The sequence below is a fragment of the Electrona antarctica genome (genome assembly GCF_951216825.1).
Source record: "Electrona antarctica genome assembly, chromosome: 17".
Taxonomy (NCBI): domain Eukaryota; kingdom Metazoa; phylum Chordata; class Actinopteri; order Myctophiformes; family Myctophidae; genus Electrona; species Electrona antarctica.
In genome coordinates, this window is record NC_136798.1 from 11,765,469 (window position 1) to 11,786,126 (window position 20,658).

General features: G+C 43.3%; 1 protein-coding gene across 1 annotated transcript; it reads left to right on the forward strand.

The window, feature by feature from the left end:
* Positions 1 to 4,640: 4,640 nt before the first annotated feature.
* LOC306941185 (testis development-related protein) lies at positions 4,641 to 20,481 on the forward strand. The gene is made up of 4 exons (XM_079526497.1): positions 4,641 to 5,143; positions 9,951 to 10,019; positions 15,688 to 15,803; positions 17,699 to 20,481. Exons 1-4 carry the CDS (start codon positions 5,057 to 5,059, stop codon positions 18,168 to 18,170), a joined length of 744 nt encoding a protein of 247 aa, XP_079382623.1. The 5' UTR covers positions 4,641 to 5,056; the 3' UTR covers positions 18,171 to 20,481.
* The last annotated feature ends 177 nt before the right edge of the window (positions 20,482 to 20,658 follow it).

Sequence of the window (20,658 nt, forward strand, 5' to 3'; positions counted from 1 at the left end):
GTACCGATTTGCGTGAGATTTGGATGAAATCTGTGCGACTAACATAAGCAATATGTGTTTAGCAGAAATCGGCCTCATGGTGGCGCTATAACCGGCAGATGTGGAGGGATGCAGGGACAATGTTTTTCCATGGCCTCTAGGGAGTGCGCATACATAAGTTGTATACAGATTGATGAAGTTATAGCTAAAAACAGGAATTGGCCTGTTATAGCGCCACCATGAGGCTGATTTGGAAAAGAATGAGTGCCATGTCGTCCTTGGCCTAGTGGAAATGTGCGTGTATAATTTCATGGAAATTGCACAGTGTGTTTGTGATTTGTGGCATTTTGTTCGAAACGGACCAATCATGTGAGCTTTGGAAGCCAATATTAGCCAATCAGGATGGAAGATGGGAAATTGTGCAGATCTGTGTTGATCACATGACTATGGAGATAGTGTATACCGAATTGTGTGATGTATGGATAAAATGTGTACGAGTAATCTACAGAAATGTGTTTTGCCTAAATCGGCCTCATGGTGGCGCTATAACAGGCCGTTGAGGAATATTTGGGGCAGAGGTTCGTCGTTGGCATCCATGGAGTGTGTGTGCAAAGTTTGGCATGGATCGGGCCAACGGTACCGGAGATTAGCTGATAACGGACGGACGGAAGGACGGAAGGAAAGAAGGACACACACACGGACGGAGTGCAAAACATACTCTCTCCCCATGCCTTCGGCCTGGTGGAGACAATAAGCTCTGGTTGCAAAAGGGGTGAAGTGGCCCTTTAAACATACCAGCAAGACGCCCTGAGAGCGAGAAGCGACCGAGATTGCGTGCATGCATCTGCCTGGGTGACGGAAGATGGCAGACTGCTGGATGAGCGCTGGCGCTTTGGCATGGGGGGTCAGATCAACATATGGACTGAATTCTGTACTGGCCATATATGGAGCGTGTCTTGAGTTTACAGGGTTTGATGAGGTCAGATCAAGCAGATCAAGAAGATCTAAGGGTTCAAGCTAGGTTTGAGGTGAGGTCAGATGTAGAGTTGCTTGCCGGCTCCATATATGCAGATCTAGGTGATATGTCTTCTCCATATGGTTATCCATGGTTAGATGAGGTCAGTGTTCTGATCTTCATATGGCAGGGCAGGGGTGTACAAAGTGCGGCCCGCAGGCCAAATGTGGCCCTGGGACGAATTTTATACGCCCCGCAGCTTCATACCTGAATTGTATTATGAACGGCCCACTCAACAGTATGGGACATGTATTATGAACGGCCCACTCACCAGTATGGGACTTTTTTTTTTTTACATTCAAGTTTTTTAACCTGGGCATTTCCCAGAGTATAGTTTGTCAGTGTTCCTTGTTTTTTTTTACCTTGCTTGTCTGGTTTCATTTAGTAATGTGACATAAGGCTGAAAAAAGGCCGAGTTACACTATTTGTTCACAGCACACACCTGACAAAAGACCATTGATATTAATTATTGATGATGATAGTTAAATAGCCACTTCACCCCTTTTGCAACCAGATCTTATTTTAATGATGTTTGGGAGAAAATAAACACTTTCCTGTGGTTTTTATGTGGGTAATTTGTGTTTTTAGATATTTCAGTCTTTCAAGGTGTCCATGGGCTCCATGATGTCATCGACACTGGGCTCACTTCCTTCCTGGACTACAATTCCCATAATGCTTTGGTGCACTGCTCCTCCTTGTGGACAGGGGGAGGGCTGTCTTACTGAGACAACATGTAGTCCAAGAAGTAAGTGAGCTGTTAACAGCGGTGCCTGCCTGGCTGACTGCCTGTCACTCAAGACGGCCGGGCCTGCCTCTAAGCCATAGACTGTAAAACTCTAAGCGCAAAGGCCACGCCCCCTTGTTCTTTTGCGGCAGGATCCATAATCAAGCGTCCATGACATCATGGAGCCCGCATGGACACTTTGAAATACTAAAATCTATATCTATATCTATATCTATATCTAAAAACACATATTACCCACATATAACCCCCAGGAAAGTGTTTCTTGTCTCCCAAACATCATTCAAATAAGATCAGGTTGCAAAAGGGGTGAAGTGGCCTTTTAAATAGAATCGTTTAAATGCGACGCATATGTGTCTTTGTTATTTGCCTGCCTGCCTCTCTCTTTTGGGGGGGCTGGGTACACCAAAATTACAGCAAAATTAAAACAAAATACCCCAATTTTTATTTTCTAATATGGCCGCCTTTGAAAAAAGGCGGCCATATCTCCCTGATATGGAGATGGCCATATATGGAGACGTGATGTCACAATGTGTGACCATATATGGAGGCGTGATGTCACGGTGATGTCACGAGGCGTGACCATATATGGAGGTGTGATGTCCCAAGGCGTGACGCCGTGACCATATGGAGGCGTGGGGTGACTAACGAAGGGACGGGAGATGCAGGTTTTCATAGTAGTAAAGTTTCAAGTAGTAAAGTTAGTAAGTCTTGCTGAGCCATGAGGCCCTGCATAGGGGCAGAAGCCTATCTCCTGTTTCTGTGTAGCGTGAGGATGCAAGTACACCCCCTGGACATGACGCCAGTATGTCGCAGGAACTTAAACATATGGGGAACATTGTGACATTGTGTGTGCCTGCAGTCATGAGTCGGACCCTTATGTGGGCTTGTTACTGTAGCCTGCAGTTTTGCCCCCTATTGTAGAATTCCACTTGAGTGGAATTTTACAATAGGGGCAACTGCAGGTTCTATACCCATAATGTGAAGACAAACGTTTGTGAAAATGAATGACTATAGTTTAAAATATATTCTGATCACACAGCCAAATTTAATCCAGGGCATCCCATTTTGGATGACCAGAAATGCAAACCTCAAAAATGTCAAAACAAATGCTTTTGAACACATTTAGGTCAAGGCGTCCATTCTAAAGATAGACTCAAGCAAAAGCTTATCTCCTAAAGGGCTATTTTCTTCCTTCTATCTTAACATCAACTCGATCTGCTTCTCTCTAGAACTACTAGACTATCCATTCTCACACATCTAGAAATCCAAACTCCTAATTGACTTATCTCAAATGTGGACATCTATACCCCTCAAAAAGTAAAAGTTAATTGAATATCAGGTGAGCTGAGTAGTGTTCATGAACAGCTGTGTTCATTTTAAGGGTCCGTCAGCACAACTAGCATAATGTGTCATGTGTTTAGTCTGACCACAAGGTTAATCGTTCTTGGAGAGGAAGGAAGAGAGGGGTTTTGAACGGGAGAAACCTCAGGTCAATCTGTCACCACAAAGCACATTTTACTAAATATAAAACACACACAACTACAGGCCCGGAATTAGAAAATGGGGGAAAACAGGCACACCGTATTCATATCCATAAAGGTTTGCAAATATTAGCTATATGTGCTCAAAATAATATTGTATGTTGACAGTTATTCTCCTTCTCCGGTTCAGGCTTATATTAGACATTTGGCTGCAGGGACAACAGTTGAAAATGTGCATGACATACCTTGTGGTTGGATGTGTCATTGACCAATAAATATTAATATTGAATAATTATATTATTAAGGCTTGTGCTTATTCTTCTGGTCTAATATTTCCCCCAAAGGCTACACTATTCTACTGTATATTTCTGAAACAAAGACTGGCACGGCCTCCATTTGTACACTTTAAGATTGCAGTACTGTAGGCCTACAACAAGATGTGATATTTTGGTGAGTGGCTAAAGAAAGACATCAAGGAAGGAAGAGGCCTGTACATGGGAAGTGTTTGATGTTATCCTCGACTCCTTGTCTGTACCCTCCACCCCCCCGAGGTCCAATCCACTTCAATAATTGCCCCTGCTGTGACATGTGGTCACCTGACTACAGGGTTTGTTTACTTGGTGATTTATTGAAGACACTTTTCTTTCACTGTTTGACCTTTTGTTTGAAAGTACTGTCAGTAGGCCAATGAAGCTAAATACCCTACACACAGGCATAATTGTGAAGGCTAGTCTCCACTTGTATTGTAATCCTTTAATGTAGGGACTGAAAAAAAAGAAGAAGAAAAAAAGAGTAGCCTATAACATAGTAGTCTTTGTGTGGTCGAATATTGTGGATTCTGGCTATGCACCATTATTTGGTACGTAGGCTAATCATGCGGTTGGATTAGTTGGCCTAATCCTTGATCAGCACATCAGCACCCCCTTTCCGGGAAACTTTATAAAACAATCCCTTGATGTGGAATTAAACATAAAGGCCTACCCAAATCTCTCCGGAAGCAATATGCAAGCAATATATTTCTAAAAGAACCCTATAACCGTTAGAGTTCTTTCACAAAGTCGAATAATCCAATGGAATGATAAAATAAATTGGCAATTGGGGAGCCAATTATTACACACTTAATTCGCTGCCTGTTGCCGAAATTAAGTTTCGCTGTTTTTCCATACCCCGTTTAATTTGAGTGAGCCGTGGAAAAAGTTGCATCATGAATGATGCATGTATGCAAAGGATTGTGTGTGTATACTGTATATGATAGATATTCATGTTTATAAAGACCGTGAAATAGACCGTGCTGTCTCTGTGGTAACTAGTAGGCTATAAAACACAACGCATATCTGAAACAACGGATCCGGATCATGTCGGGACGGGGGGTACGAGGGGGGGGGATACGGGATGGGAGGAGCGATGCTAAAATGTTCGGGTGGTCGTGGTTGCTTGCGACGTTGCGTACAAACACCAAAAACAAAGCCAATGAACGAAAAGAGCGTCTGCAGTGCCTGCCTGGAGTGCCTGGTGAGAGTGAGCAGCGGTATCACAGTGTGTTGTTTCTTATGGGAAGAAGGAAAGAAGCCTGCGGGTTGTGTTCTGTTGCGGTAAAAAGGGAAACAAAGCACCACACCGCGCCGTGGCGTCGGTGCTTCGCAGAGATCTCTCCAGAAACGGTCAAAACGCACAACTCGTATCTGGACTACGTCTCCACGTTGACAGGACGGACCTATTAACTGGCTGACTGACTGTGCTGTGGGTCTGGAAGAACTCGAGCCACAGTAGCCATACAGTCAACTCCTCCTCAGAACAAGAAGTCTGTTTCGGACCTCGGTGCTCTCAAGTGACGAGATGTTCAAGAAAAGCAAAAGCAAAGTGCTGGTGGATTATGCGTCAGAGGAAGACGACATGTCCTGGCATTATCATCACTCTTATAAGGTGGGTAATAATGGTGAATCAATAACGGACTTTTACGCGCATATTTACGCGCAGGTTGTAGGCTAAATCTGCAATACTGTTGCACTTTTCTTTCTCTCTACACCTTGACCTTTTTCCCTAACTAGTAAATACGTTCTGGAAAATGCTAAGACTCTCCGAATTAACAACAGTTGGTACTTATATGACACTCACAATTATGAGACAATGCGACCACGGAGCATCCCGTGAGAGCAAAGATGCTGTCAATGTGGTTGGAAGATAAGAGTGCAAATAAGATGTCGCGACACACTGTAAAATCGTTGATTTGAGGGTCCAGGTGGTTCAATTTTGTACACTAATCAGAGTTAAATGGATCAATTAACACAGTCACAAAGCTTTGCAAAATCGATTGAAGTGCTCCTATCTTACTAGGTCATAGTTTAGGTTAGTTGACACATGTCTGTCATGAGTTAGTTCCTGTCTTCTCACATGATTGTGTGTGCATGTTAACCACACAGTGTCTTTTCCATTAGGTCAACTGAGATGTCTAGTCTAGGAGTCATGGCGTACTGTTATGAGAAACTATAGGGGTGACAGATAAGCTTTAGATGAAAATACCACATCTGCCCTGATAAGACCTCTAGTAGTCTAGTCAGTGTATAGGCGGTCCTGCCAACACACACATGCACACACACACACACACACACACACACACACACACACACACACACACACGCACACACACACACCATTACCCAGGTGAGTAACAGTGTGTGGGGTCTAGGAGCCCCCATATCAGCACTTGCAGGCAGCCGGGCTCTGGCAGGGTGCTGGGGGGCATAGTCTTGAGATAAGAGAACCTATATGCACACATGTGGCCTAAACACACGCATACACACACACACACACACACACACACACACACACACACACACACACACACACACACACACACACACACACACACACACAGTGTTGTTAGTCAACAGCACTGTTAACCAGTGTCATTCCTCATGTGTTGTTGGGATAATGTCAGGATCGATTAATGAAAAACGATTTTACACTCACTCGACGGTGCCCTGCACCGAAAATAGCTGATCTACAAGCCCACCCACGACTCATGTGACATGTCACATTTGCAACGCGTTGTGAGCTTGTAGATTGGGTATTTGTGGTGCGCAACGGGTCATAAATCTGTCATATTTGGCTCTTGTTGGCTGGATGTCTGTGGTGTATTTCCCAACTCTCCCATCCTGGGAACCAACACATTTTTAAGCACTGCCCTGACTCCAGTGTTGTTGTCCTCTTCTCACTGGTCCACTGCAACTGTTTGTTCACTAAGAACCGATCCCAGACCAGGTCAGTGACTTCTTCCCCGCAATGCCTGGGAAAGTCATCGGGGAGGTCTCCTCCAGTCGCCATGGCAATAAAGTGCCTCCAGGGTCAATGGGTCGGATCATAAAATGTGGTAAACGATGCAGACAGGAGTGCATTCAGCCCTCTTGTACACTGACTGGAGGAGTATGAAGTTGGCACCAGGCCCAAATACACGATGGCAGCACCACTGTCTCAAACGCTCTCCCTTTCCTTCGTTTATTCGGTGCCCTCCCTTGGCCAACATGGATACTAGAGACCGGTTTCGAGAGATTTGAGAGAGTGCGATAATGACGCACAGAGAGAGACAGAGGCAGACAGACAGACAGACAGGTCATACTGTACTGGATCCGCCTCGCACAGAGAGAGACAGAGGCAGACAGACAGACAGACAGGTCATACTGTACTGGATCCGCCTCGCCCAGGGAGAGGAAAACATACAGACTTGAACACGGACACATGTAGCTGCAGGACAGGTAGATGTAAACCAATAGGAAGAGGAGTATATCTCTGCTGTCGGGGAGAAACCACCTAACTCCAAAACGTTCATTTTTCAGAAAATGAAAAATATATTTTTTTCAGCAAATGAAGAAAACCTTAAGTTATATTTTGAGAACAAAGCAATACTGCCTCATCAATGTTGGTGTTGTGACTTTATATATTGTCAATTACTTGCATGAGAGGGGGAGAGCTGGTGGATTTTTTTTTTTTTTAATTTAACCTTTATTTAACCAGCAAAACACATTGAGACTGCGTCTCTTTTACAAATAAAACACATTTTTTACTCCTTTTCATTGGTTCAATATTGTTTTAAGCAATACACAGACATAAAGGGTGATCAATAGCACCGATTTATGAAAAAAAAATCCCAAACCTCAAAAATTGAGTTAGGTGGTTTCCTCCCGACAGCAACGATTACATGAAGAACCAGAAGGAAAGAGAGAGCAAGAGAAAGCAGAAAGAGTAGCTCTTTCTTCTACATGGAGGATAAGAGAGAGAATGAGAGAGAGAAGAAATGATTTGAAGTTAATATCTTTCTCTCTCCACAGTGCTCCAGGGCTGCTAGGCCTGTGCCACAGCTTGCTTTCCTTAAGTCTCCACCTAGCTTAGTTCCTCTTGAAGTTCATTAGGTTGTGTGTGTGTGTGTGTGTGTGTGTGTGTGTGTGTGTGTGTGTGTGTGTGTGTGTGTGACTGTGTGTGTGCAGTGTGTGCGTGCATGCGTGCGTGTGTGCGTGTGTGTGTGTGTGTGTGTGCAACTGTGCATGCATGTTTTCAGACACCTGCATACTTCTATATTGTGGCCTTAAATCCACCTGCTTACTGCCCTCTCTATGAAGCAGAATTATTGACATTACACATCAGGACTTCAAATAACTTCAAACTACAACTTCAGACAACCTAACATCTAACTGCATGGTGTAAATCAAGTGAAAAAAAGAAAAGGGAGAGAGAGAGAGGGAGTGACAGAGAGAGCGTAGTTGTGCTGATGCTAAACTGACAGTGAAAGGTTTATGGGGAAGGCAGATCAAACAGACGTCTCGCCCCCGTAGGGTCCCAATTAAATCATTATAATCCGTAGTGCAAAGAAAACCTGGATTCATCAGAAACCCCCATCTTTTGCAGCAAAATGTAACATGTGTTAAGTTACCACTGGAACATATGGTGACTGGTAAATTGCTAATTACAGTAAAAAGTCACCAGGCTTTTGGGTAATAAATCTGTGTAAGTCCTGATGGTGCTTTAAAGTGTTAAAATTCCTCATCATCTTACTGGAAATGAGACAATACTGTGCCAGAATCTAATCACACGCACGCACGCACACACACACACACACACACACACACACACACACACACACACACACACACACACACACACACACACACACACACACACACACACACACACACACACACACACACACACACACACACACACAGAGACAATAACAGAGAGAGAGAGACAGAGAGAGAGAGACAGAGAGAGAATCTTCCCTGAGGTGAGAAAGCAAATCCTTACTCTGTTTGCAGAGTTTGTTGAAACCCCCACCCCGAGCATTAGAAAAGCAATACTCTCTTTACCTTCTTTCCCCCCCTCTTATGCTCTCCCTCCCTCTTCCCATCTCTCTCTGTTCTATGGTTGTTAATGCTTACTCTCTAAGTATAAGCTGTGTGTGTGTGCGTGTGTGTGTGTGTGTGTGTGTGTGTGTGTGTAGTCTTTGATCTGCACAGGTGGCAGGGACCCAAAAAGTCTTTGCTCTGGCATGTCCAACCATCACACCTCTCTCTCTCTCTCTCTCTCTCTCTCTCTCTCTCTCTCTCTCTCTGTGTGTTTCAATTCAAAACAGTGGCTTCACTGGCAGATGGAAAACATTTTACATTAACAAAACAAGTGTGAAATAAAAACAATGAAAACTAAGAAATGTACAATTCAAATATAGGAACAGATATTAAAGAATGTGTAACATTATAGCAACTTCGCAATTAAATAATAGTAGGTATAAAACTTTAAAAATGAACAAAAACAAACCATTAACCAAATAATTATGATCATGATCTGATGGTCAGGTGGAAACCTTGTATGTCCAAAACCGTTCTTTAAAAAGAATATTAAACATTTTAAAATAGTAAAACAAAAAAAAGATTTGTTTATTGACAATGCAAACATCAGATTACAGAATTGCAGAATCATTTTTTTTAAACAAGACAAAAACAAATAGCAACAGGAAAAAACTAAAACAAACATTCACTATACTACTTTTGTGTAAAACGAACTCTCTAACATGATTCAATAGGGCATTCATTTAATTTACGAGTGGAAAAGCTCATAAGTTTGAAACATGGAGATAAGAGGTTTCTTGCCTGACAGCTACACCTATACAGTAGCAGTGCAGTAGGCCTAATGATGTGTTCAGTGAGCTCTGGTTCACTTCAGCAGCCTCACGTTCTTATACCAACCCTCAACTCTGACTGAGTGAGCCAATGTGGACAACGATGACAGAGTTAAATTAAAACTCATGACTTTGCAGTGTGTGAAGTTATTGCGTTTTTTTCCCTCCCTCTGATTCTGGCTTTGCTTCCCTTATCCTTTGTTTGAGTCTTCCCTCAGGCTGTCTGTCTGTGTGTCTGTGTCTCTGTGTGTCTGTCTGTCTGTCTGTCTGTCTGTCTGTGTCTGTCTGTGTCTGTCTGTGCCTGCCTGCCTGCCTCTCTCTGAGTCCAGTGGCTTTCCTCTCACCCCCTTCCATCCCCACCATCCAAACACGCTGTGTTTATGTTATAATTTGAAAATAGTTTAGCCTGTGTGTTTTACAGGAAGACCTGCACACACTCCAGTCCATGCACACACTCCAGTCCACGCACGCACGCACACACCCTGCTGTGGAGTGTGGACTGTATTTGGCAGGAGGATAATAAGGCAGTTGCTAAATCTTGCTGGTGTGTGTGTGTGTGTTCAGGATAAAGACTTAGAAGGAGGAGAAGAAGAAGAAGAGGAAGAGGAGGAGGTAGAGTCTTCAGTATCCAAGGTAAACAGAGAGAGCAACACACACACACACACACACACACACACACACACACACACACACACACACACACACACACACACACACACACACACACACACACACACACACACACACACACACACACACACACACACAGCCATGCTAAATTCACCTTTTCATTTCACGTTCCTTCCATTTTCAGTACACAACACAACACAACACAACACAACACAACACAACACAATGACAGTACAGAACAGCACAACTCAAGAAAAATAGTCTGACCTCATTGCTTCTTCAATCACACAAACACACGCGAACACACACACACACACACACACACACACACACACACACACACACACACACACACACACACACACACACACACACACAACACAAACACAAACACAAACACAAACACAAACACTAGCAGTGCAGCTGAGGCTGCAGACAGTGTTTATCAGTAAACATCCCTCCTGACTTGCCCTGCCTCTCAACCCTGACACTGGATAACTGCTACGGTGTGTGTGCGGCTGTGCGCGCATGTGGTGTGTTTAGCTTACATAGGCCTACATGTGTGTTTGTGTACGAGTGTGTATGTGATTGTGTGTGTGCGCATGTGTATATGTTCGTGCGTGCGTGATTGCATTCTCTGATAGCAAAGATATCCATCCAGCATGTTCGGTTTACCTATTTGGTTTTCCATAAGGCATAGGGGTTTAGTAAATGTAAATAAGGGGCTATTTGATAGGGGCACAACAAATAAATACAACTATTTGCGTCAATCAATAATAAAATAATCAATGTTAATAAAATAATCAATAAATGTACTGTATAAAAGGTCTGTGGACCCATATCTCCAGGCTCACATGTTTTTTTTGTTTTTTTTTAATGTATTTTTATTGAGGCTCTGAGATTTCACAACTGTTCAATCACAATTCAATGTATATAGAACCACATTTTTCTTTTTTCAACATAACATAGGAAAACAACAAGAACAGGCTCACATGGTTACGTACAGTAAGTAAAACATTCAAAACCTCAGAGTTAATCTATCACTAAGAGACAGACCCTTAGGGGTCCATTTTACAGTGTAGGTTACTTGGTGCACAGGACGTGTGCGCTATTTCATAATCCGTTCATTTTTTCCTTTGTAAGTTAGGACAGAGGTGGCTGGCCTGGACAAGGGAAGGAAACTGAACATTCCTTCGAGGAGTTCAGCCTTTGGTGGGGGAACAATCGCAATGAAACGAAAAACAAAGCTGAAAATAGCCACAGCTGCCCTGATAGTATGGACTGTGACATTTGTCCCCCTTCTACTACAGGTCAATTTACGTTCCTACTGACACAATGGACATGAAGTCTCTTTGCAAAGGTGCACACTGTAAAATCATGAGTGTCCATTTCAATTTGTAACAAGATACCTTTCCTGCCACAGGCTAAGTCCATACTGGTCTTTGTCATTGTAACCACTTTAACCCTATCCTCCCCATTTAAAAAAGAATAGCAAATATACAAGATCTGTAAGCTTGTAGATCCGCTATTTTCACCACAAGACACATGTTATCATGTACGATTGAGAGAGAGAGAGAGAGAGAGAGAGATGGTAAAGTGACGAGGCAGAGGTCATATGTGTTGGATTTCATTGTGTCACAGAAACACATTCACCTGCCTTAGCTGAGTTAGCTCACAAAGATTCCATAATGGACAAAGTTAATGCAAGTTCTCTCAAACACTTTCACGCACGCATGCACATGCCCGCACACACGCACACTCACATGCACACAAACATCATCTCAGTTGGCATCTCTGGTCTCAGTCTGTACTGCAAAGCTCTAACTATGGCAAATCCGATCCACAGTTTACACTTGGCAGCACTCAGGGAACGTGGGGGCAGGGAGGAGTGAGAGGCAAAGAGATAGAGGCAATAAAGTGGGAGCAAGACCAACGCAACGACAGAGAGGGAGTAATAAGACAGAGTGATCATGGGAGGGGTGTTGAAACTGCTCCTCTAGATAAATGGCAGCATTCTTACCCATCTGTGGTGTTATGATGGTTAGAGAAGAGATGAGCTATAATAGACCAAATCAGAATGTTTGTAAACCCCCAGGTAGGGTGGTATTTCCTGGTGCAATGTCTACTCTATGGATATGTCACATTACACAATATACGATAAACTGTCCAGCTCCTTAGCTACGTCTAGTTTGTCACCATGTGGATACCACAAAATTGTGTATTTCTAATATTCAATAACAATATTGTAAGTGCTCTGTTCTTGTAGAAATAAGGTTAACAATAATACTGTCCCAATGTGACACTGACGGTGTTATGCAGGCAGACATATATATTTTTAGTTGTGGTGACTTGATCTATACAGTAACCAGACACTGGGAAATTAGAGATCCCTCAGAAACTACTCACTGCTCTCTGGGTTAAAAGAAAAGTGTCCTTAATCAAACCCCTGTAACAATAAAAGAATGGCTCAGGGATGCTGAGTTTTTAAGCAGTTTTAGCGGGCTAATTGAATTGGCTTCAGGTGTTCCATCACTTAAAGGAGCATTCAGTGATTTGGGTGATTTGGAAAACCCTCCGGTCTTCCCCGGTAGCAAGATGTGCACATGCACACGCTCTACAGTGGGGGGACACACAACAGGCCAACAGCACGCACACCAAGGCCCGCCTCTGCTCGATCATGATTGGCGGAAGGCCCCTCTCATCCTGATTGGATGAAGACTTGGCCACCTAGCCAAAAACGAAACCTAAGGTGTTTTGACCCCAGGGGCTCACTGGGGACAGGGAGGGGAGGAACTCCTTATATGGTCAGCACACTCTATAGTTATCACAACAAAACAAAAAAAGAAGTGATATTTGAATTATGTGAAATCACTGAATATACCTTTAATGACATCATATATAGTGGCACACAGGGTCTAGTAATTTCTCAGTGGCATCCAAGAAATGTATTTAGGATGAAATGGACATCTACTGTATGTCATTTTCTCTGTCTAGCTGGCAGATTTGTCGCACTGGGAGGCAACTGCAAATGATGGACATGGTGGACAAGCAAATGAATAAGCACTTTCCAAATGACTGAGACCTTTGTAAATGATTCGGTTTAGAAAAGTAAAGAAGACATACAGTATGTATCACACAATGTTTTCTGCTGTCTTGTTTTTCAATGTGCACAGTATATAAATATATTGAGGTAGGCCTATATAAACTTCACTAGAGTGGAGTACATTTCTGAATGGGCACTGGGCAGTAAGTATGGGCTGTTTGCTTGCACTCTTTAGATATATTCACATTGAAAAACAAGTCATAAGAAAACAATGTGTGATATGTCTTCTTTCATTTTCCTGAAGGAGGTAGGGAGGTTTGCGCTCTAAACTCAAACCTCATTCATCATTCAGTGTGCGAGCCCCTTCGCCTTTATTTTATATTTTTTATGGAGGGACAGACAGTAGGCTGACAGGAAATGGGGAGAGAGATGGGGGGAAGACATGCAGTAAGGGCCGTCGGGATCGGGAGTCGAACACGGGGCACACTGCCAGACTGGGTTACCAGCCAAGGTGTCTGGACCGCTGAGCCACGGCCCAGGCCACGAGCCCCTTCTTTTTGCTTATGTTCTTTTATTTTCCTGAAATGATAATATGACATCATTCATCAGTCAAAAATATTGTTTGTTTATAAGCCGGGCCAGTTGGCTCTCATTGACTTCCGTGCATTCCATCAAACTTCCGTTTCCCAGTTTGCCTCCCAGGTGCGTCAATGGCGCATGCCTGCCGTAGATTCCGTAGAACCCTTCTCTTCCTTTTTAAATACGTTCCTTGGTGACGTCGTTACCCCCCCACCACCACCACCAGTTCATCGCCTTTGCATGTCAGCACAACCCGTGCCAACCGTTAAACCACAGACAGTCACAGTACATTACATCTCTCCTCGATTAGACATCACACAGGCACGATGGCACGTTCAAATGTGACATAATTGTGAAAAGTGAGCATGGGAGGAGAGCATTAGACATACTGCCACGGGATAGCCTGCGGGGCGCATACCATTTTCGGGTTTGTGATCCAGGCCGAGGTGGAAAAGTGTGGTGACACGAGGTTACTGACACGGACATGATGGGGGAAGAAGATAAAGTATGCATGTGGATGTGTGTATGAATATATGCACCAGCAAGCGTGTGTGTGTGTGTGTGTGTGTGTGTGTGTGTGTGTGTGTGTGTGTGTGTGTGTGTGTGTGTGTGTGTGTGTCATATTACATGGCAAAGAGTGTTTGTGTATGTTTATTTACTGAATAAGGGTCAAGGGTCAAAGGTAAATTGTGTGGTCCCAGTACTTGTGATTTGAACAGGTAAGCTCCGCTGAACGATCCTGGGAATGCGACGAGTTCTTACTGTACTAAATGTGTTCCTCATGTCCCAGGAGGAGATCGCTGCTTTGGTCTAGAGTCGGCTCTTTGTTTGTTGTCTGTTTTGTCCCGTCCTCTGATCTCTGAACAAAAAGGAAGCAAACTGGCGAGAGAATGTGTGTGTGTGTGTGTGTGTGTGTGTGTGTGTGTGTGTACGCACCTCTTCTATAGGAAAGAACATAGACATAAATACGCAGCTAAAAAGGGCTGTTGGGGTCAGGCCACTTCATCAAAGTGATTCAGTGAAAACTAGAAATGTTTTGATAAGTGACGCAGCCCTGGGCGGATGTAAGCAGGGAGTCGACGTTATAACCTTGACAGTTGACATTGGGAATGCTTCCCAGGCACACGCAGGAGAGAGACAGAGCCAACGTTCTGTTCCACAATCGCTGAGTAGGCTGGTATCGGCCTGCCGAGGAGCGCAGTGAAGGCAGGGAGGAATTCGGATGTGACAGGAGAGTCGAGGAGGCTTTGCAGGAGTAGAGGGTACTCCAGCTGGAATGCACACTGTACTGCCAAGTCAATACAGCATGGAGTCTGTCTCCTTCCTTTATCTTTACCCCCCCCTCCTGTACTCTGTACTCTTCAATCAATATGTCCTCAATGCCAGCAGAAGAAAAACAAACCAAATGGTTACTTAAAAAACTGCAACGCTGGTGTTGGTAACAATGTCTGGTCATGTTGACTTGATCGTGTGTGGAAGATAGAACATAGGAACATGAACGTCAGAGTATGTCTGTGTGCCGTTTTATATTTTATTTTGACAGATATAATGTAGAGCTTTGTCCAACTATTGTATACATCTACAGTTGAGCTACTGTTATGTAATCCTACTTCATATCCATATATGCACTGCAGATAATTACAATCTTATGTAAAGCAAGCATTAACCACTTAAATCCTATTCACAAGAGCTCTATGACTATTAGGCTTCCTTCTGTTTCCACGTACAATAATGTCTTTGCCGAATATTGCTGATCTACAAGCTCACAGCGCTTGTAGATCTGCCAGAATAGGGATGCTATGTGTTGCAAGTCATTTCTACCATCACTATAGAGCTTGACAGTATTTATTTATTCATTTGTAGTCCTTTAAAGGTAAAAAATTACTTGGAGAAGTTTGTTTTTCCAGCACATTATGACCTTTTGGAGCGTAAATCATTCACAAAACGGGCATGAGGCAGAGAGAGAAGAATGCAACAGATGATGTTTATTATTTCCACCCTGTGATTCAAAGCCGTGGTGCTGTGTTGTGTGTTGCTGCTCTCTGCCAGGAGTCCAAAGTCAAGAAGATCAAATCCAAGAAGGAGAAGAGAGACAAGAAGATGTTCTCCTCCAAAGACGACGAACACTTCCTGATCACTGGAGTCAAGCTGACCGACAGGCGAGGGTAAGGTTATGGTATTTTGCTTTTATGACACCCATGATATGAACATAGAGCAGTGCTTTTCTCTCAACCTTTCGTTTCATTTCAAGGACCCCTTGCATTATGGTGCGATTATATAATAATAACCCATCAAAGCTTGACGTTAAAACAAACGTCTTACAACCCTTGGCTACTGCCGTTTTCTCTCACACTCCCTTCAACGAATTAACTACGGTAAAATGTTTATAAGAATTGGCACGGTGGCCAAACAGTTCCAAGTAGCCTACAAGCACTATTTAAGGGCATGATATAAGCAGGCTAAGTGAACTTAAATTTAATAACATCACATTCTTGATTTTTGCAGGCACTGGCAGTAACAGTACTACTGTACTGTAGCCTACCTGTTGATGTTGATGATGATCTTACCAGTGTGAGCCAACATTAAAGACTTATACAATGAACTACTCACCTAATGCCACGGAGGTTCCATGTTTAACGTAGTCCAAAGTGTGTACATTGTTTAAGTCACAGATGCATGGTTTTCATATCGTAAATATCTGAACTTTGGCTAAAAGCTTGTGTTTAATCCACATGAGTTCTTGTTTACTACTTGGATGCTTGCCGGCATCATAATAACTTGTCATGGCAGCTTGGCTACAACCGAAACTTACTTCCTCCTCCTCTTCAAAATAAGAGACACTTATTAGTCAACACTAGTTTTATTTCTAAGTCCACTTACAGCATGTAGATAGACATTTGTAGCACCTTGAGATAAATCAGATAATGCTTTGAATGGGCCTGCTGCCTGCTGCTCGTACCAAGAGGCAGAGCTTGCAAAGTGCAAAGTAAAGGTCTGTGACTGTGTGATCGGGATCATCTGACAGCTGAAAGGCTGGGCCCCTGGAGTTCTGGGCCGGGGAATGGCCGTAACCCCCAGCTCCCCCTGACGAACTGCCCCTGGTTCAGATTCCTAAACATTGGTAAAGAACTGGTACCAGAAAAAAACTTTTTCTTGGAACCAAAGTGGGTGTGTCACTTCACTATACAGGTTGGAAGATGCAGATGTGATATAAACCATAAAAAAATAAAGAACGGAACCAGTTCTAGAACCAAAGTCGGTGGAAAAGGGGCCTGAGAGTGTACAAATGTTTACAGGTCCATTTGGTTCCATTTGTGCACTGTCAGAGTTAGAGACCTGTAAGATAAGATTTAGTTCCTAACTATCAATAATTAACTGGGGACCCTCTGGAACCCCCTCAAGGACCCCTGGGGGGTCTCCGGGCCCCACTTTGAAAACCCCCCCATCGACATCTCAACCTCTTTGAGGAAGTGGAACACATACAGAGAGGAAAACCCGAGTAAATCAGTCCAACCGTGACAGATGTGCAATTCTCCTGGGAAATCCTATACAATGGCTCACTCTGTGGGGGAAAGTTCCACTCCCCAGTCGTTATACGTCTGAAACCTATCCCTTCTCCGCCCAGCCTCTTAAGTCCCAGTAAAAGATCCCACACAGCCGCCATGGTCCAGTATCCTGTTAATTTGAGAAGTGCTTCCTGATTCCTACTGGTTCTGGGTGATTTGTGTGTTGCAAATTGTTGTGCACTAGGTTTCAAGTACAATATATACAGTATGTAGCAGAGTAGTCTGGCATGGATCCAGATCAGGTTTCCCGTTGTGGTGGTGTCCAAGTGAGCGAGCTGGGATTGTAGCAGAGTAGCCCTGCCTGGAGACCAGAAGCCCAATATCTCCTTGGACAGGGTGGATTCCCCATGGTTTGTGCGGTAGATGTTTGGTTTTTCATGGGGAAGTTTTGGCTTATGAATCCAGGTGGTTACACATTATGTATATGCAGTACATGTATACATACCACTCTCTTTCTCTCAATCCAATTTATTTTCTCTGCTGTCATACAAAAGGTCTCAAAAGAAAATCAAGGACGAAGAGAAAGAGAAGGAAAAAGAGAAAGAGAAGGAGAAAGATAAAGAGAAGAAGGAGAAAACAGAAAAGAGCCACTGTTTCTGGGAGAGCGTTACCATGACGATGAAGCAGATCACGCCCACCAGGAAGCCGGAGAAGATGGAGGGCTGGGAGCCGCCACAGGTCAGCGGGGACACAATAGACACTCTGACAGACGAAAGCCCAGAGGTCAAGAGCCAGGCCAGGGACTCACCAGTTTACCTCCCCGAGTCCCCGGGGCTCCCCGAGGGGCTGCCCTCCTCCTGGGCAGGCCTGGGGCTGGAGGAGGACTCGTCACGCTACGCTAACCTGTCAGATTCCAAGGATTCTGCGGCCGCCAGGTGGACAACGCGGGCCAAAGGCAAGCTGGCCGGCATCAGCAGGAGGAGTCGAGGGATTGTGTCGGAGAGCTCGTGGGAGGGGTTTAAATAGTAACCGCATCACCAATTTACCTCCACTCCTCTCTCCATCAGTACCTCTGGTCCTTTGTCTGTTCATAAGGGGAAAGTATGTTGATGGGAACCAATTATCTGTCTCTCTTTGTACTTAGCAAAGCGTTATTATTGAACTGTTCATCAGAGTTTTATTCCAGCCCTGGACTGAACAGACTAAACCCATACTTACTGTACTTACTGTACTTTCCCATTGGTCTGCCACATCTTCAGAGGTGTGCATAGCTGAACCTTGTTGTGGCCGACCTTGACCTTTGATGACCAAATTGCACCAAATGTCAAATAGATAATATATGACGTTTCATGGCCTTATGTTGTGATTTGATGATGTTACATTGTATTGCATCATTGTACACAGAGTGACATACATATACACAGACAGACAGCCTTATTAGAATACTTTTACAATTGCTTCGTGGCTCAACTAATAATGTTGATAATGAATCCACCAAACACCAATGATTCCGTGCCAAAGTTGTAGAAACCTTGAGCTTGAGGTGACATCGTCTCTGTCGGGTGGAAACCTCATATGTCCAAAACTATAACTTTTCAGTATTCAAATATAAAAAAATAGCGAAAGTAGCAGATCTACAACCGTGTGAATCTTCTACTATTGTTACTTTTGTGTGACGCTGTAGTTAGTGTATGACGATCACGTAGGGGTATTCATTTATGAAAAACAGAGAGCTAGAACATGGACGTAAGAGGTTTCTGCCCAACAGCAACGATAAGCCAGGTTTATCAGCGGCCTGAGACAGTATGGCGAGACAGAGTTCCCATCGCAAATCATAGAAATTCAGAAGACAAAATTCACCATACCCAGAAGCCTTACACTACTGTATATTTTAAACTGTGATTTTCAATGGCCTTTAGACATTTTATAAAGAAAACAGTACTTTGAGATTGAGAACAGTGCTGGTCATAGAATATTTTAACGTTATCCCAACACTTGATGGAATATATGCAAAGCTGCCAATGTGCTTTTGTGAGCTTTCATATTGGAATGGATCCACATGCCATTCCTTCTATGCAGTTTAAGCCTTGAAGAAAAGAATGTGAGTTTGTTGCCTTAACGTATACATAACTAATGCTTTGTACAATCAAAAGACAGCGTATTAAATATGTTTTTTGTGCTCTGGACTATTAGGTGCTCTGTAAATGGTGTGTGTGTGTGTGTGTGTGTGCGTGTGCGTGTGCGTGTGTGTGTGCGTGTGTGTGCTGTAGGTGTTTATAAATGCCTGTAGGGTTTTTTGTCAGGTTGTCTTGACATTCTTTAAGATGATTAACTGTATGTTCTTCCTTTTTTTTTTAGGGAACCACCCCTACTTTGTAGAATGGCAATACACTTGAATGAGAAGCTGTGTATTATTTATCAAGGTTGTACTGATGATATATTCTCTTTATACCAGGACTACTATTTGTCATGAGAGCTACTCATATCATGTGCCTGCACAGTAAAAGTCTCAGTGTTAATTCACCCATTTTTTACTCAGAGAGCATACACATGAAACCAAATGGACCGTTCTGGGTCCATGTGTACGCTCTCATAGTTAAATTAATACTCAAGAATCTTACGGTGTGTTATCAGAAGATAAATGATATTGTGGCCTTGCATTACTTCTAGACCAAACAAACTTCTCTGACCAATAACTTGCCTTGCATATCAAAATACCCTGCAGGTGCACCGGGCCGCCCTCCAGTGTAATGTTATTAAGATGTGCCAACCTTGAGTTGGTCGCTGTGTTCCAGTTACTACCCTGTATCCCTGGTTACTGTTAGTTCTGCCAGATGCTGAGGGCCTCTGCGCTGTAACTGCCTGAAGAGTTGGTATTGAGAGAAAATGGGTCTGCCTTGTTTATTGTACTTACACAGTAAAATACTGAGAGAGTTCATTTTAACGCAGAGTGTACAAGTGTAGATTTGTACGCTCTTGAGTTATAAATGATGGATAAATCAAGACTGAGGATTTTACTGTGTACATATTATCATAGATTGAATAATCATGTAATTTCTACAATGATTGTTTCTGGGGGTTTTAATCCTCCACTTTGTAATGTCAGTGGTTTACCAAACAGGTCAAATCCATGCCATTTGCCTTTTTTCCCACTCCCTTTGTTTTGTTTTTCTTTGCAAAGCTACTGAATCTGTCTGAAACTGAAGTCTGCTCCACTGCGGCCAAGAGTGTACACAGAATAGATACGGATCCATTGCCAAGGATGCCTGTATCCTGTATTTACAAAATGATAGGGTCACGTAACGTTCTCTCAAGCAGAATAAAGACGTACCCAGGACTGTCTGGCTCCGCTTATTTCAACACCTTCCACACTGAACTAAATACACAGACTGATTTACAGGGCATGCTTTCAACACCGCTGTGGTTTACACTAACAATGTGGCCAAAACAGGACCGTTTTACATATAGCTTCTTAACACAAGTCATACTAGCCAACCTGCTTGCATAACTAGTA